The sequence below is a fragment of the Cygnus atratus genome, chromosome 1 (genome assembly GCF_013377495.2).
Source record: "Cygnus atratus isolate AKBS03 ecotype Queensland, Australia chromosome 1, CAtr_DNAZoo_HiC_assembly, whole genome shotgun sequence".
NCBI lineage: Eukaryota > Metazoa > Chordata > Aves > Anseriformes > Anatidae > Cygnus > Cygnus atratus.
This window is the reverse complement of record NC_066362.1, coordinates 10094063-10113504: the sequence shown is the minus strand read 5'-3', so window position 1 is coordinate 10113504 and position 19442 is coordinate 10094063. Positions and strand designations below refer to the sequence as shown.

The following is a 19442-nucleotide window of genomic DNA, read 5'->3' as shown; positions in this document are numbered from 1 at the left end:
CATTTTGTGTATTTTTCATAGAATTAATAATGCTTGAATTAAACCAGTTGCTGACAGCTGATTAGCAGGCAAAGGTAGTTGTTCCATACAGCCACAGCTATACCAACCAACACAACTACATTATAAAAATATTGGCCACATTTGTATGTGTGTGAGAGCAAAGCATGCCTGTCTGCTTTCTCAATTAAGAGTGATGATTACAGGCTTCCCAGTAAGGCAGCGAGATAGTGCTCGTTCCTGCTGGAAATCTCCATAGCAACTACCAGCATGACTTGCTGTCTTTATAATAAATCTTAGCAAGAACAAAATTACCAGCAGTTTGCACAAAATTGCACACCTCATGGCTTGTACTTCACACAGTAATTGAAACTGGACTGTTTTTTTTTTTTTAAAGCAAAACAAAGCAAACAAAAAAAAATATCCCACACTATAGCCATCAGGAATGCAAAATAACCCACCAAAAGAGCAACACATCAAATATATCCACATACGATTTTTTGGTTTGATTGGGGATTTTTTTTCTTTTAAGTATTTACCATCTTATAAAAACATACACAACATCAAAACATGTAGGATGTTTACAATAACTCCAGATGACTGTTTTAAAATATATGAGAGGTAGGGTATACATATATTGGTGAAAGCATAAAATTCAACATCAAAGCACACATCCCACTTCCACTATCAGTGATGTTGTGTTTTTAAGTTATCACATAAGATTTAGATAAGACTGTTCTGCTTGCAAGTCAAGCAGGCTACCAGAAGGTTATGAACAAGCTAATGGCAGTTTTCTTTGTGTATATCCTTAAATTTTTTCTGTTTCTTCTCATCTTCCTTTTTGATGCTGTTATTTTAAGTTGGTAAATATAAATCAAAAACTGCATGTGGGAAGTGTCTCCAGATTAATTAGTGTGGCTTTTTCATGGCCAGTCCAGCTTCTGAATGAGTTGAGCCTTATTTTTGCTTTTTTAAGCATATATTATTTTCCAAAATAATATTTTCAATTGGTCTCATACAACCTCTGGAAGTGTGCTACATATAATGATATTTAGAAGACATGTGAAGACATACATTAAATGATTTGCAAAATGTCCTTATTGGTCAAGAAAAACAAAAGTCTGAAGTGCAGAATTTAGGTAATTTTCTTTTTAAATATGCAAAGGTCATGAGGTAATATTTCAAGGGAAACCACTCTCTAATGAACTGTGAAATATTAACTGACTTCTGAGTAACAAGGGGGATAATACTATATTGAATCTTGTTTTTTAAAAAAATGCTACACTTTCAGGAATGGAAGAAAAAAGCTCTCCTTTCTTCTCCAGAAATAGTAAGAAGGAAAATGTAACACATAGACTAAACCATCCCATGCAATAGTTTTTGTCCAAAGAGAGCTAACTGCTCAGTTGCAAACCCCTGAAAACGGGACTTTGACTGTGGAAGTGTTGGTAGTCTTAAGTGTTACAAGTTACCTTCCTATTTACTTCTTTCATAACTCAGTACTCAGATATTCACCTGAGATAGTAAGAGGATATTCTCAACTCTCCTTAATGCAAGAGCCTCCAGGCAGTAACTGTCCTTGTATCTCTTTCCTTAGATTTGAGGCAATGTTGATACAGAGCACAGTGGGTCTACTGCTCCAAACTGCCTATAGGATAGTCTAGAGTTCATTATCTCTGTACAGGTTTGGAATAAGACTGATTGCTGAAAAATAGAAGAACTACTTGAAATAGTTGTGCTAGTCCCCAGTGCTTAAATCTCCTCAATTCCAAACTTTGTTAAAGCTGCTGGGAAGGTGAAGTACGGTGACACTGACATCAAAACAAGATTTTTTTCTTCCTGATGTATTGCATTTTACACCTTGACATTTCTCTTTAAAACCACATCCCAAATTATAGACCACTAGTATAGTTTTTTCCATTACATTCTAGGACAGTGGTTTATATCCATTAATATACAGAAACATATGAAACAATCGGGTCTAATTCTCCACAACGTAGTACTTAAAGGAAAAAGAAAGAAGGAAAGAAGGAACATAAAATAACATTACCACTCTTACAAACACCTAGCAGTTTGTGTCAAGTGGCATAATCTCACTACAGCAAATTATCAGAGATCCTAAGTGCAGAGGAACAAGTTTGCACTTCTGATAAGTGAGATTTGGAAAGTCAGTCACCCCAGGTGCTTTTGCATAAAATGATCTCCTTCTAGTTGCACAGAAAACCAGACTGCTCTTTCCATCACACTACCTCCAGCTGCAGCTGAACTCTACATTAACACCTGCCTTCCAGCCTTCATTATTTCCTTCACAGTTACTCTCTTCACAAAGAGTCCAACAACAGAGAGCCCTCATAGCAGTCTTCATATCAAACAGCCTCACTTTAGCTTCTGGGCTGAGTTTTTGTTGTTGTTGTTGTTGTTTTTGTTTTTTACTTTGCTGTCTCTTACAGCAAAACAAGTGTACTAGCCCTCATTTAAGTGTGCTATGTAGCCCAGAGACTGCTCTTTTCTACTTTGTATTCTGAAAGACTAGCTAAATACAATGATATCAAACTATAGTCTTGGAGTGATGCTGTTTATAGCAGACACTGAAGGTTTTGTGCCCCAACAGCTCTGCTCAGTGTGCTTGTGTAGAGCTGACCAACAGTTTGTGCCAGTTTACTATTCTTTTCCTTAGATCCACTTTGTCAAGCCAGATATAAGCTTCCCCAATCAGTGTCTTTTTCATAAACTTCCCTCCATTGGAGACAAGCAGAATCTGGGAAAATAATAATAATTAAAAATATATAGTTATTAGTGTGCATAGTAACATGCTGTATTTGTTGGCAAACATGAAAGATTCAGAAATACTAAGCTCTGTTTTGGTACCACAGAAGAGGATACAAACACTGACCACAACGTTTCATGTACAGTCAACTTCCCAACAGAAAGGAAACCCAATGAAAATTGGACTTTCCCCTTCTTCTGTTTTATTGTCATGGGATGTAGCAACTAGAAGATGACAGTCTTTAACTCTAGTGAGCAATTTGTTCATTTGCTGGTTGCCAAAGACAAACGTGAGGTCAAGTATTAAGTTACAGGTTAAAGCTTTTTGCAGCCATTGTACCATCCCTTTTAAGTTCATGGATGTTAGAGGGTGCGTTATATATAAACTATAACTCAAAGCAGAATAGCGTGTGAGAAAGTCCAGAGTTTTGGCTTCTGATGTGAGTAAGACATCTAAACTAAAACTTAGAGTTGCTCTGGAATCTCATCCCTGCTATGTGCAGGGATGCCCAGAGAAGTTGTTGATGCTCCATGCCTGCAGGTGTTCAAGACCAGGTTGGATGAGGCCCTGGGCAACCTGATCTAGAGGGTGGCATTCCTGTCCATGGCAGAGGTGGGGTGTGTGGAACTAAATGATTTTTAAGGTCCCTTTCAACCCAAGCCTTTCTATGACTCTATGATTCTGTGATTCTGAGTTCTATGATTCTGTGTCTCTACTGAGAGCCACAGTATTGATTACATGACGCCTCAGCCACACAGAGTGGGAAGGGAAAGTATTAGACCAGGGAACTTGCATGAGCTATGCAAATGGGGTGTTCAAGACTCTCCCAGATTATCATTCAGGCACCATTTTTTCCAGCTAAGCAGTTTAATGTCATACAATCAACAGCCATCTTCTCTGGGGGAACTACAAGCTTGTCAGTCTGACCTCAGTGTCAGGGAAGGTCATGAAGCAGATCATCTTGAGTGCCGTTACATTGTACATACGGGAAAACAGAAACAGTGTGGCCAGCAGGACTAGGGAAGTGATTGTCCCCCTGTAATTGGCTCTTGTGAGGCTGCACCTCGAGTATTGTGTTCAGTTTTGGGCCCCTTTGTCCCAGTCCAGTTTGGGAAGGACATCGAGGTGCTCAAGTGTGTCCAGAGAAGGGCAACGAAGCTGGTGAGGGGTCTGGAGAACAGGTCTTACAAGGAGCAGCTGAGGGAGCTGGGCTTGTTTAGCCTGGAGAAGAGGAGGCTCAGGGGTGACCTTATCGCTCTACACAGGTACCTTAAAGGAGGCTGTAGCGAGGTGGGGATTGGTCTATTCTCCCACCTGCCCAGTGATAGGATGAGGGGGAATGGGCTAAAGTTGCGCCAGGGGAGGTTTAGGTTGGATATTAGGAAAAACTTCTTTACCGAAAGGGTTGTTAGGCATTGGAATGGGCTGCCCAGGGAAGTGGTTGAGTCACCATCCCTGGAGGTCTTGAAAAGATGTTTAGATGTAGAGTTTAGTGTTATGGTTTAGTGGAGGACTTGTTAGTGTTAGGTCAGAGGTTGGACTAGATGATCCTGGAGGTCTCTTCCAACTTAATGATTCTGTGATTCTGTGAAAAACAGGTGATCAGGCCTAGTCAGCATGGGTTTATGAAAGGGAGTTCCTGCTTGACTAACCTGATCTCTTTTTGTGACAAGGTGACCCACCTAGTGGACGAGGGAAAGTCTGTGGGTGTTATGTACCTAGACTTTAGTAAAGTATTTGGCACTATTTCCCACAGTATTCTCCTGAAGAAACTGGCTGCTCATGGCTCGGATGGGCATTCGTTTCACTGGATAAAAACTGGCTGGGTGGCTGGGTCAAAAGTGTTGTAGTGAATGGAAGTAGATAGAGTTGGCAGCTGGTCACAAGTGGCATCCCCCAGAGCTCAGTACTGAGGCCAGTTCTCTTTAATATCTTTATTAGTTATCTGAATGTAGAGGTCAAGTGCACCCTCGGTAAGTTTGCAAACAACACCAAGTTGGGCGGGAGTGTTGATCTGCTTGAGAGTAGGAAAGCTCTGTAGAGGGATATGGATAGACTGGATTGATGGCCTGAGGCCAACTGTATGTGGTTCATCGAGGCCAAATAACAGGTCCTGCACTTGAGGCAAAACAACCCTAATGCAACGCTACAGGCTGGGGGAAGAGTGGCTGGAAAGCTGCCTGGCAGAACGAGACCTGGGGTTATTGACCGATAGTTGGTTGAATACGAACCAGCAGTGTGCCCAGGTCACCAAGAAGGCCAATGGCATCCTGGCTTGTATGAGAAATAGTGTGGACAGCAGGACTAGGGAAACGATTGTTCCCTTGTACTCAGCTCTGGTGAAGCTGCATCTTGAATACTGTGTTCAGTTTGGGGCCCCTCACTACAAGAAGGACATCGAGGTGCTAGATCATGTCCAAAGAAGGGCAACGAAGCTGATGAAGAGTCTGGAGAACAAGCCTTATGAGGAGTGGCTGAAGGAACCGGGGTTATTTAGCCTAGAGAAAAGGAGGTTCAGGAGAGACCTTATCACTCTCTAAAAGTAAGCTGTGGTGATGTGTGTCAGTCTCTTCTCCCAAGCAACTAGCAGTAGGACAAGAGGAAATGGCTTCAAGTTGCTCCAGGGGAGGTTTAGGTTGGATATTAGGAAAAGTTTCTTCACTGAAAGGGTTGTGAAGCATTGGAACAGGCTGCCCAAGGACATGGTTGAGTCACCATCCCTGGAAGTCTTCAAAAGATGTGCAGATGTGGTGCTTAGGGATGGGGTGTAGTGGTAGAGTTGGCAGTGCTAGGTTAGCAGTTGGACTAGATGATCTTAGAGGTCTTTTCCAACCTAAGTGATTCTATGATTCTATGACCTGATTAATTCTTTGGATTTATAGGTTCCTTTTAGGTGTTTCTGGAAGGAATACATTTAATAATAGATATGCTTCAGAGGGGTGAGTTATCAATCAGATAATTTCTAGCATTTCTTAATTTTTGATTAACCAAATTAACAATCTCAATACATTTATATTTTATCAACTGGTTTCCAAAAAGAAAAAGAACTTATTAAAAAATGGATTTCCATGCTAAGCAGGTTAGTAATATTCACAGTCACTGAGCAGAGCTCAGGCAATGAGCAACTGAGGTAACTGATAACAGTAGGAAGCTATCACCCTCCATGTGAACCAGCAGAAGAGAAAATGGGGCATTTTGTTGCTTGGTTTCACAGATCTAGGCTAACAGCAGAAGAATGGCAGAACTGAAGAAATTTGTACTCCACAGAGATTTTGAAGACCATACAGCACATAGACATTTAACAGAACAGTAGAGCTAGAGTTTCCAGTAATCAAGAATATTAACATTTCTGAACATTTTTCATTCTGATTTGGGAAACAAAGTAAAAAATTGCAAACTTTACAACAGAAAAAAAAAAAAAAGAAAGAAAGAAAGAAAAAAGAAATAGAGAAAAAAGAAAAAAAGAAAAAAGAAAGAGGGAGAAATAAATTTACAGTCATTTTCCTGGATGAGTTTCCCAGTTCACTGGCCAGTTTTAATATCAATTGGCACATAAGATACTTATCTGGACAGCTTGGACACCTCCATGTGTCTCAGTCAACAGGTTTGATGGGGGAGGACCAAATAAGGGAGCAATAGGCACAGAACTATTAGAGAACCCCGCTGCAATCATCAGAAAGCCCGTCTCTGGGGAAACCAGGTAGCTGTGTCTTTTACTAGCGGCTTTCTATGTCACTTGGTTCAGTGTCTCCTGAAAGTGTGGATGGCCCAGAAGCTGGCAAAACATCTGTGAAAAACATTCTTCTGGGCTTTTTTGATTACCATCACATAGAACATTCTGTATTTCTAATTGCAGCCAGCTAGTCAGCCAGGAGCCAGCTAGGAATAAGGCAAAGCAGCCAAGAGCCCAGTGCTTTCCAGAAGGGTCCCAGGTGGGTTGCCAAGGAACAGGGAAATCAAGAAAGTGAGCTGCCAGGGGCTGAGGCAAATGCCTGTCTGAAACCTGTCAAAATGTTTTCTGCAGAATGTTTTGATTCTGTCACATCAACACTTTTGGGACAGAAAAAATTTCTAACAGAAATTTTCTGTCACTTCTGTCCTTGATTCTTTTCTCCATTCCTCCCAGCTGGATCCCTAAAATCTGCCTTCTTTAGCTTGTTTCTTCCCTCAGCATTGTTTCTTTCCTGCTCCAGGCTTTAAATTCCAGCCTTGTTATCCTGATTGAGCTAGTCTCAATTTCTAATGCTCAGATGATTTTTTGTTTTCTTATTCCCAATACTCTTGACCAGCCAAGTCTAGCTTCTTTTTTCTCTCCCCACCCCCCTTTTTTTTTTTTTTTCTTTATCTCTCTACTGATTTTTGGAGTGCAGACCTGTAGCTGATTCTCATCTCTCTTCACAATGTTCTTTATATGATTACCATGTTCGGTTTCCTCTTATTCCCTCTCCCTTGTGTTATTTTCTTCCCCTAGCTCCTAGCTCCATTTTTGTTCTGTACATTCTGTTTTGGTTTCCTTTTCTTCTTGTCCAAATCTCTTTTGACAATGTCCATCTCTTTGACCCTATATATTCATCACTCTCAAATTCAGCATTCAAATCAGCCAGTTTCATGCTTTCCAGTAGGAACAGATTGACTGATAGGCATGATGAATATATAAAAACAGATGTACTGAGTCAGACCAAAGATCTCTCCAGGCAAGTGTTCTGCTTCCAAAAAGTGTACAAGGCAGTACACTGCGTATGCACAGCAGAAGAACAATCATGTAGTGGAACATTCTCAAGATACCCACTACGTTCTGTGGATCATTGACTTCCTGACTCAGAAGTAGCATGTTTGTATTAATAGTCTACCACAAATTTTTCCCATGAATTTGTCCAGTCATTTTCTCCAGGTACTTTTTTCATGAAAACATTTAGCATCCACAATAGCCTATTGTGACAGATTTTACAGCTTAGACTCCGAGCTGCATGAAGAAGTAACATCTTGTTTTAAACTTGCTGTTTGCTAGTTTTTCTTGAGACCATCCAGTTCTGTCAGTTCTGTACTCAGGGACAGGGAAAGTGAATTTCCATGACAGTTATGTAAAAGACAATGAAAAATAGAAAGACTTTCTTTTTTTTTTTTTTTTTAAGGTAAAGTATGCAGCATCAGTGCGTATCAAAATGCTTCTGAGGAAATGTTGCTAAATCTCAGGCTGATTGTTCCTATGACTACCTTCCTGGTATCCCTTACTCCTTAACAATTTGATGGCTCATTTTCCCACAGGACTCTGTGGGTTCTTCTTTATTGGGTTCAATCCTTTGAACTACCACTGGAAGCATAGTTTTTACAGGAATGTTAGCTCTTAAATTTTGACAAGACTTTATTGATCACCCCGGATTTTCCCATTTAACATATAACATCTTTAATACATATACTTAATCTATTTAATCAACAAGCATTTCAGAATGCCTTAACGCAGGGAAAACAGCATCTGTTTTTGCTGGCGTCTTTTTCTAAGCAACTTCCATTTTAGTTTTAATTTTAACAATGCAACCAATAAGCATAATGTAGGCATATAGATATCCAATCTAAGGTTAGTAATCAAAACCTACTCGTCTTGTTTAAGTCAGTCATCCAGATTTAAAGGTATATCTGGCAGATGCTGGTACACCCAATCATTCCCTCCATTTGCTTTTAAGATTAGCACGCAGATACCACTAGAATTGTCCATCATCTCCACTGACTAGATGAAGCCTGAGTAATTGGTTTAGCTACCTACTCATGTGAAAGTTCATGAAAGTAGATAAAGTGAATCCTACCCCTCCAAATAACCATATATAACCAAGTGATCAAATCTGCCTTAACAGAAGAAGCACTATTCCTGAATTCCCACCTAAAGAAATAAAAAATAAAATAAATAAAATGAAATAAAATAAAATAATAAAATAATTTGATGTACCACAGATGAAAAATAGAAATACACAGACCAAAATCCCCTTTACAAACATACACAGGGAATATTTTCTTGGCATAATCTGTGATTCTACAATGGCTGAATTTATGATTATTGTGTCTGATTCTAGGCATCACAACCTTTAAAGAAGATGATGAAAGAATGAAAAAATTTATTTAAGCAACAGACATATCTAAGAAATCTGGATTATTTAGTCTAGAAAAAGAGAGGAGAAATATAACAACCTTTCTGTATGTAGACTTTTTTTTTTTTTTTTAATAGAAAGAGCGGTTATCCATTGTCCTGTGTGGTCTTAGAGGATACTTAAGGATAACTAATCTTGATTAAAAATAGGGCATATTTAAGTTAGATAATACACTAAACTTCCCAAATATATAGAAAAATATTTTTTGGAAGACGTGTATAATTTCCGTCTCTACGGGATTTTAAGAACAGGTTAAACCTTAAACTTTCAGATTTGGTCTATAAATATTCTTCCTTAGTGTGGGGGGTGATGGATTAAATAATCATATTAAGTCTCCTGCATCTCCATATTCTCATTATTACATAATTGTGTTATTTCCTATGTAATTTTCTCTTTTCAATAGACAACTGGAATAGAAAATTGATATCAAATGCCCATAACACAGCATGGACAACAAACAAAATTAGGTTTTAATAAGATGCAGAATTACCTGAAGAGAATGCCCAGCAGGACTCAAACTAAATCTAAATGTTTCATTGAACGAAGGCTCTCGGTCATGCCTGCATACTCTGGTTTTCTTCTTAATTACTCTCTTTTGTGTAGAGATGTTGACAACATACAGCTTCACATACAGGTCTGTGGAATTCAACAGCAATTCAACAAGTTAAATACAAAACCTTCTAAATAAACTTTTTTGTTAATGATTTCAGTGCAGGGGGAATATTGAGAAGAAACAGAACAAGGTACTCTACAGAGCCATGTTCTGGTCTCATTCACATTGTTTAAAAATGGAACTACCCTACTAAATCCAAGGAAATTACTTTGTGATTACAACATTGTCATAAAAAGAAAAAATAACTTGATGTCTTCATGTGTGTATGAAAATATTATTATGAACCTAAGGTTTTAGTTTTTAGTAAGCTTTTTCACCAAAATTTTCACTAAATATCATTGTTCTTTTATAACCTGAGGTGTTATCATTTTTCTTGAAGTTAAAAAAGGATTAATTTTTAACAATCAGAAGTACATTAAAAAGCAGATTAACTTCTGAGAGTTAATTTGCTTCTATGAAATGATTTTACTTTCATTAAAGTTATTCATAGGAGCAAAGAACACTTCAAAAGATATCCTATAGAATATATCATACTGATTAGGAAGCAATTTTCTTTCCCATTTTAATGGTGTTGTTAAAAGACTTCAGATACATCCTACTTAATGTTTTAATAGTATTGTGAAGTTGGTTTCTTTGTAATACCTGGTAGATGATCTGGAGATTTAAATTTGTATGTGATATTTCTGCACTGAAGGATTTCTACTATCAGCTGTTCTCCATCTGTCTTCATTTCCTTTTTTAATGCAATCTTGATTTCACCCATAACCTGTGTTTTACCTGGAAGAGCAGGAAAAAAAAAGTCTCATTAAAATAAACGAAAAATGAATGTACCTTAAATAATGTGAAAAGAAGTAAAAATTTCTGTTTTGTTGCTGGTTTGGGTTTTGATTTTTTTTTCTCCATTTTTGGTTTGGTTTGGTTTGTTTGTTTGTTTTAGGACAGATTATAATATTTAGGGGTATTCAGGAGTATTAAGGATAATGTTTTGCTAGGATGAACAAATTGTAGATACATGCAGTACACTTGCATAAACAGATTATATGCTTCAGAGTGTATTTGCTTCGGAGGAGCTTTGTTCAAAAGAATATAAATTTCACTGGAAGTCATAACAAGTCATGTAATGATCACTACAAATCACCTTTTCAGAAGACTTTACTACAAGATTCAGAAGTTATCTCATTTTTAAAACAAACAAACAATGTTTAATAGGGTGCTGAAAAGTAAGATTCTGAAAGGCAATGAATTAAGACATTGGTGAAGTTAGCATTTCACCTTCTTCCTTGTATGGAGCAATATTATTTACATAATTTAAAGGAAAGTACTCACTGTGACCTTTAAAAGTAACTGATTTCTTTACTTATGGGGGCAGAAATACAAGCCCATTGTTTCTACAGTGTCTGGATTTTTCTCTAAATCAGTCCAGAGATGGAGATAAGGCACAGAATGAAATTTAGGCAGAGCTGTTTTGCCTTTCCCCTACAAGACTGTATCAAGGCCAGACAGAGCACACTAGGGCTACATACTCTAACTGACTGCAGTGGTACAAGCAGAGCCCAAGTCCTCACCACAATGCCATCCATAATAGCATCATGCCATAATAGCGTCTGTGCTTCTATATCTATATTTCTGCTACTGTAAAATATTTTTTCACCTTCCTCTTCTCTTTAGACATTAGCAGAAAAACAGTCAAGCTTCTGGAAGTCTTTGGGATCTAGTTTCTGGTGACAACATGCTGAAGATTTAACACATTACCAGGAAATTCTAGAGGCTGGTGCCAAGATGTTGCAAGGAGCAAAGCAATTCTGAAGAAATTAAATAATTTTGATACATCTGAAGAACCTTCTCTCTTAAAGAGTAGAAAGCTACCAGGCAACATTTAGAGATTACTTGCATGCATCTGAAATGTATAACCAAATTTAAATAATCTCTCTCTAAAGAATCCAGGTGCTATTTCACAAATGTCCATGAACAACCGTACGTTCTGTTGTTTTTCCTCTATATTTTGGGGGATCATGAAGAAGAATTAATTACAAATAATCACAGCTACAACATGGCCCCTCAACCTTCCTCACAAATTGAAGCTGGAATCTGACTTAGTTACAGTCAATAACAAATTTGCAATTGGGTTTCAGCTGGATCAATGTTTCACCAATAGTCTATAAGGTGGAAGAGGACCTTTTAGTAGGCAAGTGATTCTTTCATTATATTTAAAATTTCAAAAACCCTTCCTATATGTTTGAACATGCAGTGGTAGGATCTTGCTTTCTGTTACGTGCTTGTGCAAAGAGAACAGAGTCTGCAGCTTTTGGTGGTAGCAACAAAAATCATTGGGATCAAAGAAGGAAAGGCTAAAAATGTCTCTGTTTTTTGTTAATTGGTTCCATCAGGTGTGTCATCAAGTTTTAATGTCCTTGCTTTGGAAAATGCTGAGTGCCTAATGGGTTTAGTTTGGCTAAACTGTGGATTTTGAATGACTGGAAACAGATAGAGGAAAATAAATAAATAAATATAAAATCCTCTACACTGTGGATAAACTATTAAATAACACTGTGACATATCTGACTGAAAGATGCTGCATAAGTATGGCTTTTTGATCAGTATCGATTCCTGCACTGACTCCAATGATTGACTTTGAAAAGACTCCAGCATAACCTAACGTCAGTTTCAGGCAATCTTTAGTTAACCACAGCCTTCCCTAGGAAATTTTCTAGGGTTATTTATTTTACCTTATTCCCTCTCTGTCCTTTAAGATTTATTCACAGTATTTGATACTTTCTTGATTACCTTTTTTGATAATCTTTCTTGATTACCTTAGCACTTTTTTTTTTTCTTCACTTACATGTGCTTTCAACCTAAAATGAGATAAGGTGGGTAGGATGCTATCTGTGACTCTGAAAGCTAGAAAAAAGGAGAAATGCTTAGAATGTGATTGAAAATTCCAGTGCCATATCTCAGTATGTGGAAATTTTCCATAGACTATTCTGTATCCCCAGATACTCTTTACGACAAACAATCCTGCTGCACTACTTAGGCCTCATGGGGAAAACAATGATCTCCAGCTGTGAGCACATGAAGCATGATAGCTCTCTTGCGCTTCCATACTAATTTTCATTTCTCCCACAGCATGAAGGAAAAAGCCTTACCACCAGCTTTATGATACATTGCACTAAAATAATCCACCACTTTAAATCCTAGCAGAATTTTGAATAGTCAGGAGAAATTCCTCTTCGTTCCATTCCTTGACATTTTTCCTCTTTTTCATGTATTTTCACAACATCTGTCCTTTGACAGGTCCATAAGAGTAACTCAAATCTACATTGGTCTGTGGATTTGATTCTTAACAAGGATATATATATATAAAGAAACAAACTAATGAGGGGAAGTCTTAATATAGGGCTGTTTATGAGCTGTTGTGAGAGTCCACAGATGGCCAAGGTGGACATGAATGCACTTTGACTGATATAGCAGAAATGATGTTTCTTGGGATGTCATGTAATGGGATGACCTTGAGGATTCCACTGGTAAGAATATCTCAAGATATAGTGCCCAGGTGTAAGCTTTTGCATTTTTCTATAATTTTAGAAAACATCGGTAATAACTGATGTATGAATAGAATTGATTGTGGATATTTTGCTAATGATCGCATGATGATAAGCAAATGCTAAAGTGTAAAAAGCATTTAATATATTTCTATGAAAGCACTAATATAGCTTTTTAAAACAGTGGAAAAAAATTTAAAATTTCAATATTACTGTTTGCTTGGAAAAAAAAAAAAAGGTGCAAACTAGGATTATCACAGAGGCTAAGAACCATATAATAAAATATTTTAAAATTACTTTCTAATATAGCCAACAGTCAATGGCTGGAGGGAAAAACAAAACAAAACAAAAAGTCCAATTGCTTTACACAAACATATGATGGAGCAAATATTGACAGGGACAGTCTATATGCAAACTGATTTTGTGTTATATTTTACATTTTACATATATATCAAACACAAACTTACTGATATTAAAGTAAGAAGATCAGAGTATTGTGTTCACATTAGGAACACATTAACAGTAGCTAAAAAAATCTTTAAATACATAGCTATGACTAAACATTTCGGTGTTGTTTTGTTTGTTTGTTTTATGTGACGGAGCACATCTTTTTAGGGGACGGGACTTAATACAAATCCATTAGCAATTAAAATGGTTAATTAACTAAATTACTACATGGTATTTTGAGAGGTTTAGAGGTTTGAATTTGCCATTGGCATGGAAAAACAAGCTGTTACTCTTGCAGAACTATCACACTCCATGCTGTCAAAGGTTAATTAGATCTGTTATTAGTCTTAAATTACTACTTTTGTAAATCAAGGGATGTATCACTGACAATCACTGTGTACTGCTGACCATCGCTATTTGAAATTATGTAAAAATAGTAAATTAAATTTCAGCTTCCAAGGATTGATTACTATGGATTGTGCTGCCCTAACTCTTTGATCATATGCCTGCTGCCCACCCAAATTACCCAAGGCAGCAGTAAATAGCTGTCTTCCATTGGTCCATGTTATCAAGGCTCATTCAGCAATACATTTAAATGACCAGGTAAATTTCACTGGCATGAATTTTGTCTGGTTCAATTGTCTAAATTTAAATGTCTGAGCTGATTTACACATTTATCTTAAAATAAGTTGAATTGCCTTCTGAGATTGACTATGTCTATCAGCATAGATGGACCAAGGGTAAGTAGGTTAAACTTGGAAATTTAAATAAAAGATGTCTAAATGCTGCTACATGATGAGCATCTGCTAGAGTTATTTGCTGAATGGATGCCAGATGGCCAGAAAACAGGATTAAGAAAATATGTAAACAGATATTTTGTCCCATGGTGGTGTATAAGTTAGTACAAGCTCCTTCTGTTCCAGTCTAGTGACTTGGAATATTAAAAGTAGTTGAATTAGAAATAAAATAGTAGAGATAATAAAGATATATACAAACACTCCCCAGAATTTTCAGCTTTCCAAAAGAACTATATAATACAATAATTGTTTCCAAAATAGGCAGAAAATGCTCTTCTGGAGCTTGCAAGAGCCCTGCACTTTATGCCAAAGGATTTAGAGTCACAGAAAACTCCTTCTGAAAAGCTTCCTGAGTGTGGCAATGTTAATTTTGAGTTATGATTTTCTTTATATATGTTCTTTAAAACCCAATCATCCTATTATGCAATTGAAGAACTGAGATGCTAGAAAAAAATAAGCATGACAAAGAAAACAAGCAAAAAAATGAACAAGAAGCCAACTATAAACCAAAACCAGCTTTACTTTCCTACACCTTGTGGCTACAGTCTACAGGCTTAGCATGCCTTATCCACCATGCATGTACACGAGATGCAAAGATAGCCATGGTTTCTTTTAGCAGGATTGCTCCTCCTATTTTTCCTTTGTGCGCACTTAGAGAGATGGCTGCATGTTAAAGTGTAAGAGTGTAAAGAACATGCTCTTACAGGGCCAGTCTTCAAATCCTACTGAAAAATTGTACTGTATATTCACAGGAAACAGGAAAGCAAAGTATTGCACATTATTGATCAGCAGGCAAGGTTTATTTCTACACTTTCTGATTACGAATATTCATGTTACATCCACATTTCTGAAGGCAATCTAGGTATTTCCTAGAAAGCAGTCTCAGGTTTCCAAACATTGGTGCACAACAGCATCTTGCAGTTGACTGCTGCAGACAAGCACCCTCTATAGAAAACCAAACACATTCACACTGCTTTGTCATTATACCTGTGTCTTCTGATCACCGTCATGTTGCCTTGTGGTCCAGGAACACAAAAGTTAATTTTCTGATGATAGGCAGGGAGAGCCTGAGATAATTAGTTTCTTACTGTAGCCTGATTTTGATGGTGTATGGACAGCATGAAGCTGTCATATGGAATGGAAAGGAAAATGGAGCATTTTGTGGTGCAGGACTAGCTGTGTTAGTGCTGACAGTTGTTATAGAACACAAGGAAACAAACATGTCCTCCACTCTGTTGAGAGATGAGCATGCTGCCTCCAGAACCAGAGTCAGTCTTAGAAAGAGCAAATTGGTCTGTGCTAAAAGGAATCCCAGGAGAAAATTAAAATAATTCAACATGAAAATCAAGGAATCTGCATCAGGGAATCAGCTAAGGAGGGAAATTCTGTGACAGTACGAATGTCAGTTATGAGACTGTATGATGCACCTTTGTGCATGTTCACCTGGGGAAGGTTTGGGTATAAGAAGCCTCCACAGATTTTTACAGCAGAGGAAACTTGTATTTGGTACTTGTCTTGTTTTGGGTATGCGTTCCCTACTAGTAAAATGAAGTGAATGAACTCTGTCACCCAACTTGCCTTAAAAGCATTTAAGTATAATGTGAAATACAGCTCCTTCTGAACCTGTTGCATTTATAATTCTGAAAGTGTATGTAATAAACCTCGGAATTTCCATAATCTTTCAGTGTGAGATGAAGAGATGAGTAATAGCATTGTGTCATCATAGGCATATGATCAAAAATAAAGAATTATTTTTTAGAGCTCATTTCCTTAGGTCTTCATCTGTTTTGATACCCTGAGAGATTAAACTAATGAATTTCTGAGAGCTCTGTGTATTGTTCATTGACAGAATGTGGGTATTTCCTTGCAGTATTTTACCACCTTTTGTCTCATAGGTATCTAGTGACCTGGAAATGGCACAGCTATAGTTATCTCTAACACTGTGTAATGACACACAATGTGTTCCAGAACTGAGAGACTCAAATGCTGCTTACGTAGCTGTATTGCTTAAATCAATAGCATTTTGTTTGGTTTTAGCTATATTAGGATATGATCATAATATTTAGAAGATTAAAATTTGTAGTACCATGGCATAAAATCTAAGAAATCCAAGGTGCGTTCTTGAGAACTTGATTTGAAAAAGGAAATTGTACAGAGCTGCAAGGAAACTGTAAATATGGGAAATCATTAGAGAGAGGCTAAAATCTATGCCTAGTTCAATCTCCTGTCTCTTACTAGTTCTCTGTGATTTTAGACTTATTCTCTGTGCCTGATCTCAGAGATGGAGATAATAACACCCACTTCTCTAACTGAGATTTTTTTGGTTTTATTAACTGCAGTTGGGTATATTTTAAAGAGAGTAATGTAATGCTTTGATAATGTAAACATGAACAGGACTTCAGCGTATGATCCCTAATCCTATGACAAAATATGAAGATCTAAATAGGCTGATGAGGATCCATACCAACATTATGGCCGCAAAATGGATCACAGGAAGTTCTGCACCAACATGCAAAAGAAGCTCTTCACGGTAAGGGTGACGGAGCACTGGAACAGGCTGCCCAGGGAGGTTGTGGAGTCTCCTTCTCTAGAGATATTCAAGGCCTGTCTAGATGCCTACCTGGGCAACCTGCTCTAGGGAACCTGCTTTGGCAGGGGGTTTGGACCCGATGATCTCTTGAGGTCCCTTCCAACCCCTACAATTCTACGATTCTGTGATTAGATTTCCCTCCACCCACAATCCATGGAGCTTGCACAAACAGAATCTTCTGTCTACCAAAGAGTGCTGTTGTAGCAAGAATGATTTCTGCAGGATTCTTTTAACACTATCTTGAGAACCAGAAGTCCATCTTCCAATAGACATCTGTGCTTCAGCAAAGCAAGACATCATCTTATTGCAATAAATAATTCAGTATTACTTGAATACTCACCATTTATTATTTACATTGTAGTATTAGAGTTAAACAATTGCAGCTGAAGGTAAAGCAGAAGGGTATTCACTATCAGTTTAAAACTAGATATGTCAAGAATCCAAAATACCAACCCAAACCTTCCAATCTTTGTTTAGGTAAACTTTTTTTTTTTTTTTTTAATAAATAAATAAATATATTTCCAGTTACTTGCTGTACCAGCTGTTTGTTTTCATAATGCCTTTCATCCTCTTGTTGTGATAAGTTACTGGTAAAGATGTTGTAAAATAATGATGGATGAGCTTTGTAAAAAATGCATCCCAATGTTTTCAGGCTCCAAACTTTTCTGCCCTTTTGAGGTCTTTACATTACCTTCTAGTTTTTGTCTTTCACCTTTCTCCCACATATTTTTTCCTCCCTTGAAAACTGCTACAATTTTCTCTGTAGGCTGGATTCATCTTTGTGCACCCTACTGTAAGAAAAATCAGACATCTAATAAAACCTTAACTATTACCTCCTGTCTTATAGTACTTTAAATAGATGCCATTGGGTTTACTGGCACAGGACTGGCTCAATGATTATTCTCCCCAGCTCCACAGATGAGTCTAGATACATGCAGGTCTCTATACAGTGCTCTCAAAAGGTCCCAGGACAAACTAAAGCTCAGATTATGGCCACCTCTTTTTTCTCTGCTCTGAAGAGGTATTGCAGATGCTGTGTCCCTGGCATATGCTGTCTTCTCTCACGTGCCTATATGAAGGCTAGGTGTTACTATGCATGAAGGACTCAGATGTTATTACAAATTATTCCCTCCTTTACCTGATGTATACAAGGATACTGTGTGCTCTTCTGGAATGAGGGGAGAAATGTTATCATGTCCCAGCAAATGTGTTCTCTGTGGGATCCAGAGATGCTCTGCGCTGGGAGCAAGAGAGCTGCTCTCTCTTTTCCCTTCCCTCTCCTTTCCCAGAAGACTTGAGCTGCTTTGAGCAGACTGTACATTATAAGACAAGCAAAGAAGATTAAGGTTTTTCATTAATATTTCCCTGTCTCCTCTGATGTGATGTGCATGCAATCATGTAATGAGGGAAAGCAGAAGAATTAAGGAACTTTGCTCACAGCAAACACAATTTACAATTTTGTGGGCAGTGTGAATGGCTGGCTTTAAGGCTCAAGCATACGAACGAGCTGACAGTTTTATGTTATGATTTCTAGAGCTAGGAGACATTCACACTGCCCACAGAATTTTGTATATACCAATGCAGAAATTTAGCCTGTATGCCCAAAATTCTAAGTAGGATTAAAAAAAGACTATTTGAAGGGGTATATTTTTAAGCCTTCTCTTCTCCTTTCTTTTCATTTCCTTTCACATAAAACAAAACAATTTTGCAAAATACATTTTTGAAAATAGAAAAAGCCTTTTGAGATTTTGAGATGTGAAATCTTTCCCAGAACAAAATAATATCTGTTCCATTTGTTGGTCATTGTGTATGTGCCTCTGTTTTAGACATTATATTTTATTTTTTATTTTTTTTAAGAAAAAAAAAAGGACAAAAATAATGCTGGCTCGGGACTGATGCCATGTGTAAAAACTCTTGAAATGAAGTAAAGTGATTTTAAAAATTGTGGGAAAATAACACAGGTACTTCACAAATGCTCAAATACAAAAAAAAAAATCCCAGACGTACCAATTCAATTTCAGCTGGATTTATTTTCGTCATGTGGCATTCTAAAATGTTGTAGCAAAAACTAGGGTAAGTAAGTAAGAGGTTACTGGGACAATAAGATTAGAGGAGGTGAACTACAAGAGAAAGTTTCATTAGTGTCAGAAGGTCAGTGACTGAATTCACAGTATAGGGGTCAGAGATTGCTGAAGACAAGTTTTTTTTTCAGTATTTTAGTGAGACTGTCCCTAGTACCATAGGGGCATTTTGAAGAAATGGAGGCAAAATCATAGCTGTAACTATCATATTCAACAAATTTAGATGACAAGAGATAACTACACATATTGTTTTCAGTGACAAAGATGAATACAGAATACCTGTATTTGAAGAAAGGTAGGTAGATGTAGGATAAAAGTGGGATGAGAAAATCAAGAGAGTTGCAGAACTAATTTCCTACTGGATACCACTGCTTATTTATACTTTTGTGGAAGGGAAGCCTTATGTTCTGAGCTAATTATTCTAACATTCTCCCTTCAATACTTTCAAATTCCTGAATTCCTCAAAATTCA

General features: G+C 37.4%; 1 protein-coding gene across 1 annotated transcript in view; it reads right to left on the bottom strand.

Moving 5' to 3' along the window:
- Nucleotides 1–2614: 2614 nt before the first annotated feature.
- The window catches only part of PCLO (piccolo presynaptic cytomatrix protein), a 368631-nt gene continuing 351803 nt past the window's right edge, over nucleotides 2615–19442 (bottom strand). Inside the window, exons 25-27 of the mRNA XM_050708091.1 lie at nucleotides 10160–10294; nucleotides 9395–9540; nucleotides 2615–2755 (exon numbers count right to left, since the gene is read on the bottom strand). Coding sequence (XP_050564048.1) covers nucleotides 2615–2755; nucleotides 9395–9540; nucleotides 10160–10294 — 422 coding nt within the window. The remainder of the gene's footprint in view (nucleotides 2756–9394; nucleotides 9541–10159; nucleotides 10295–19442) is intronic.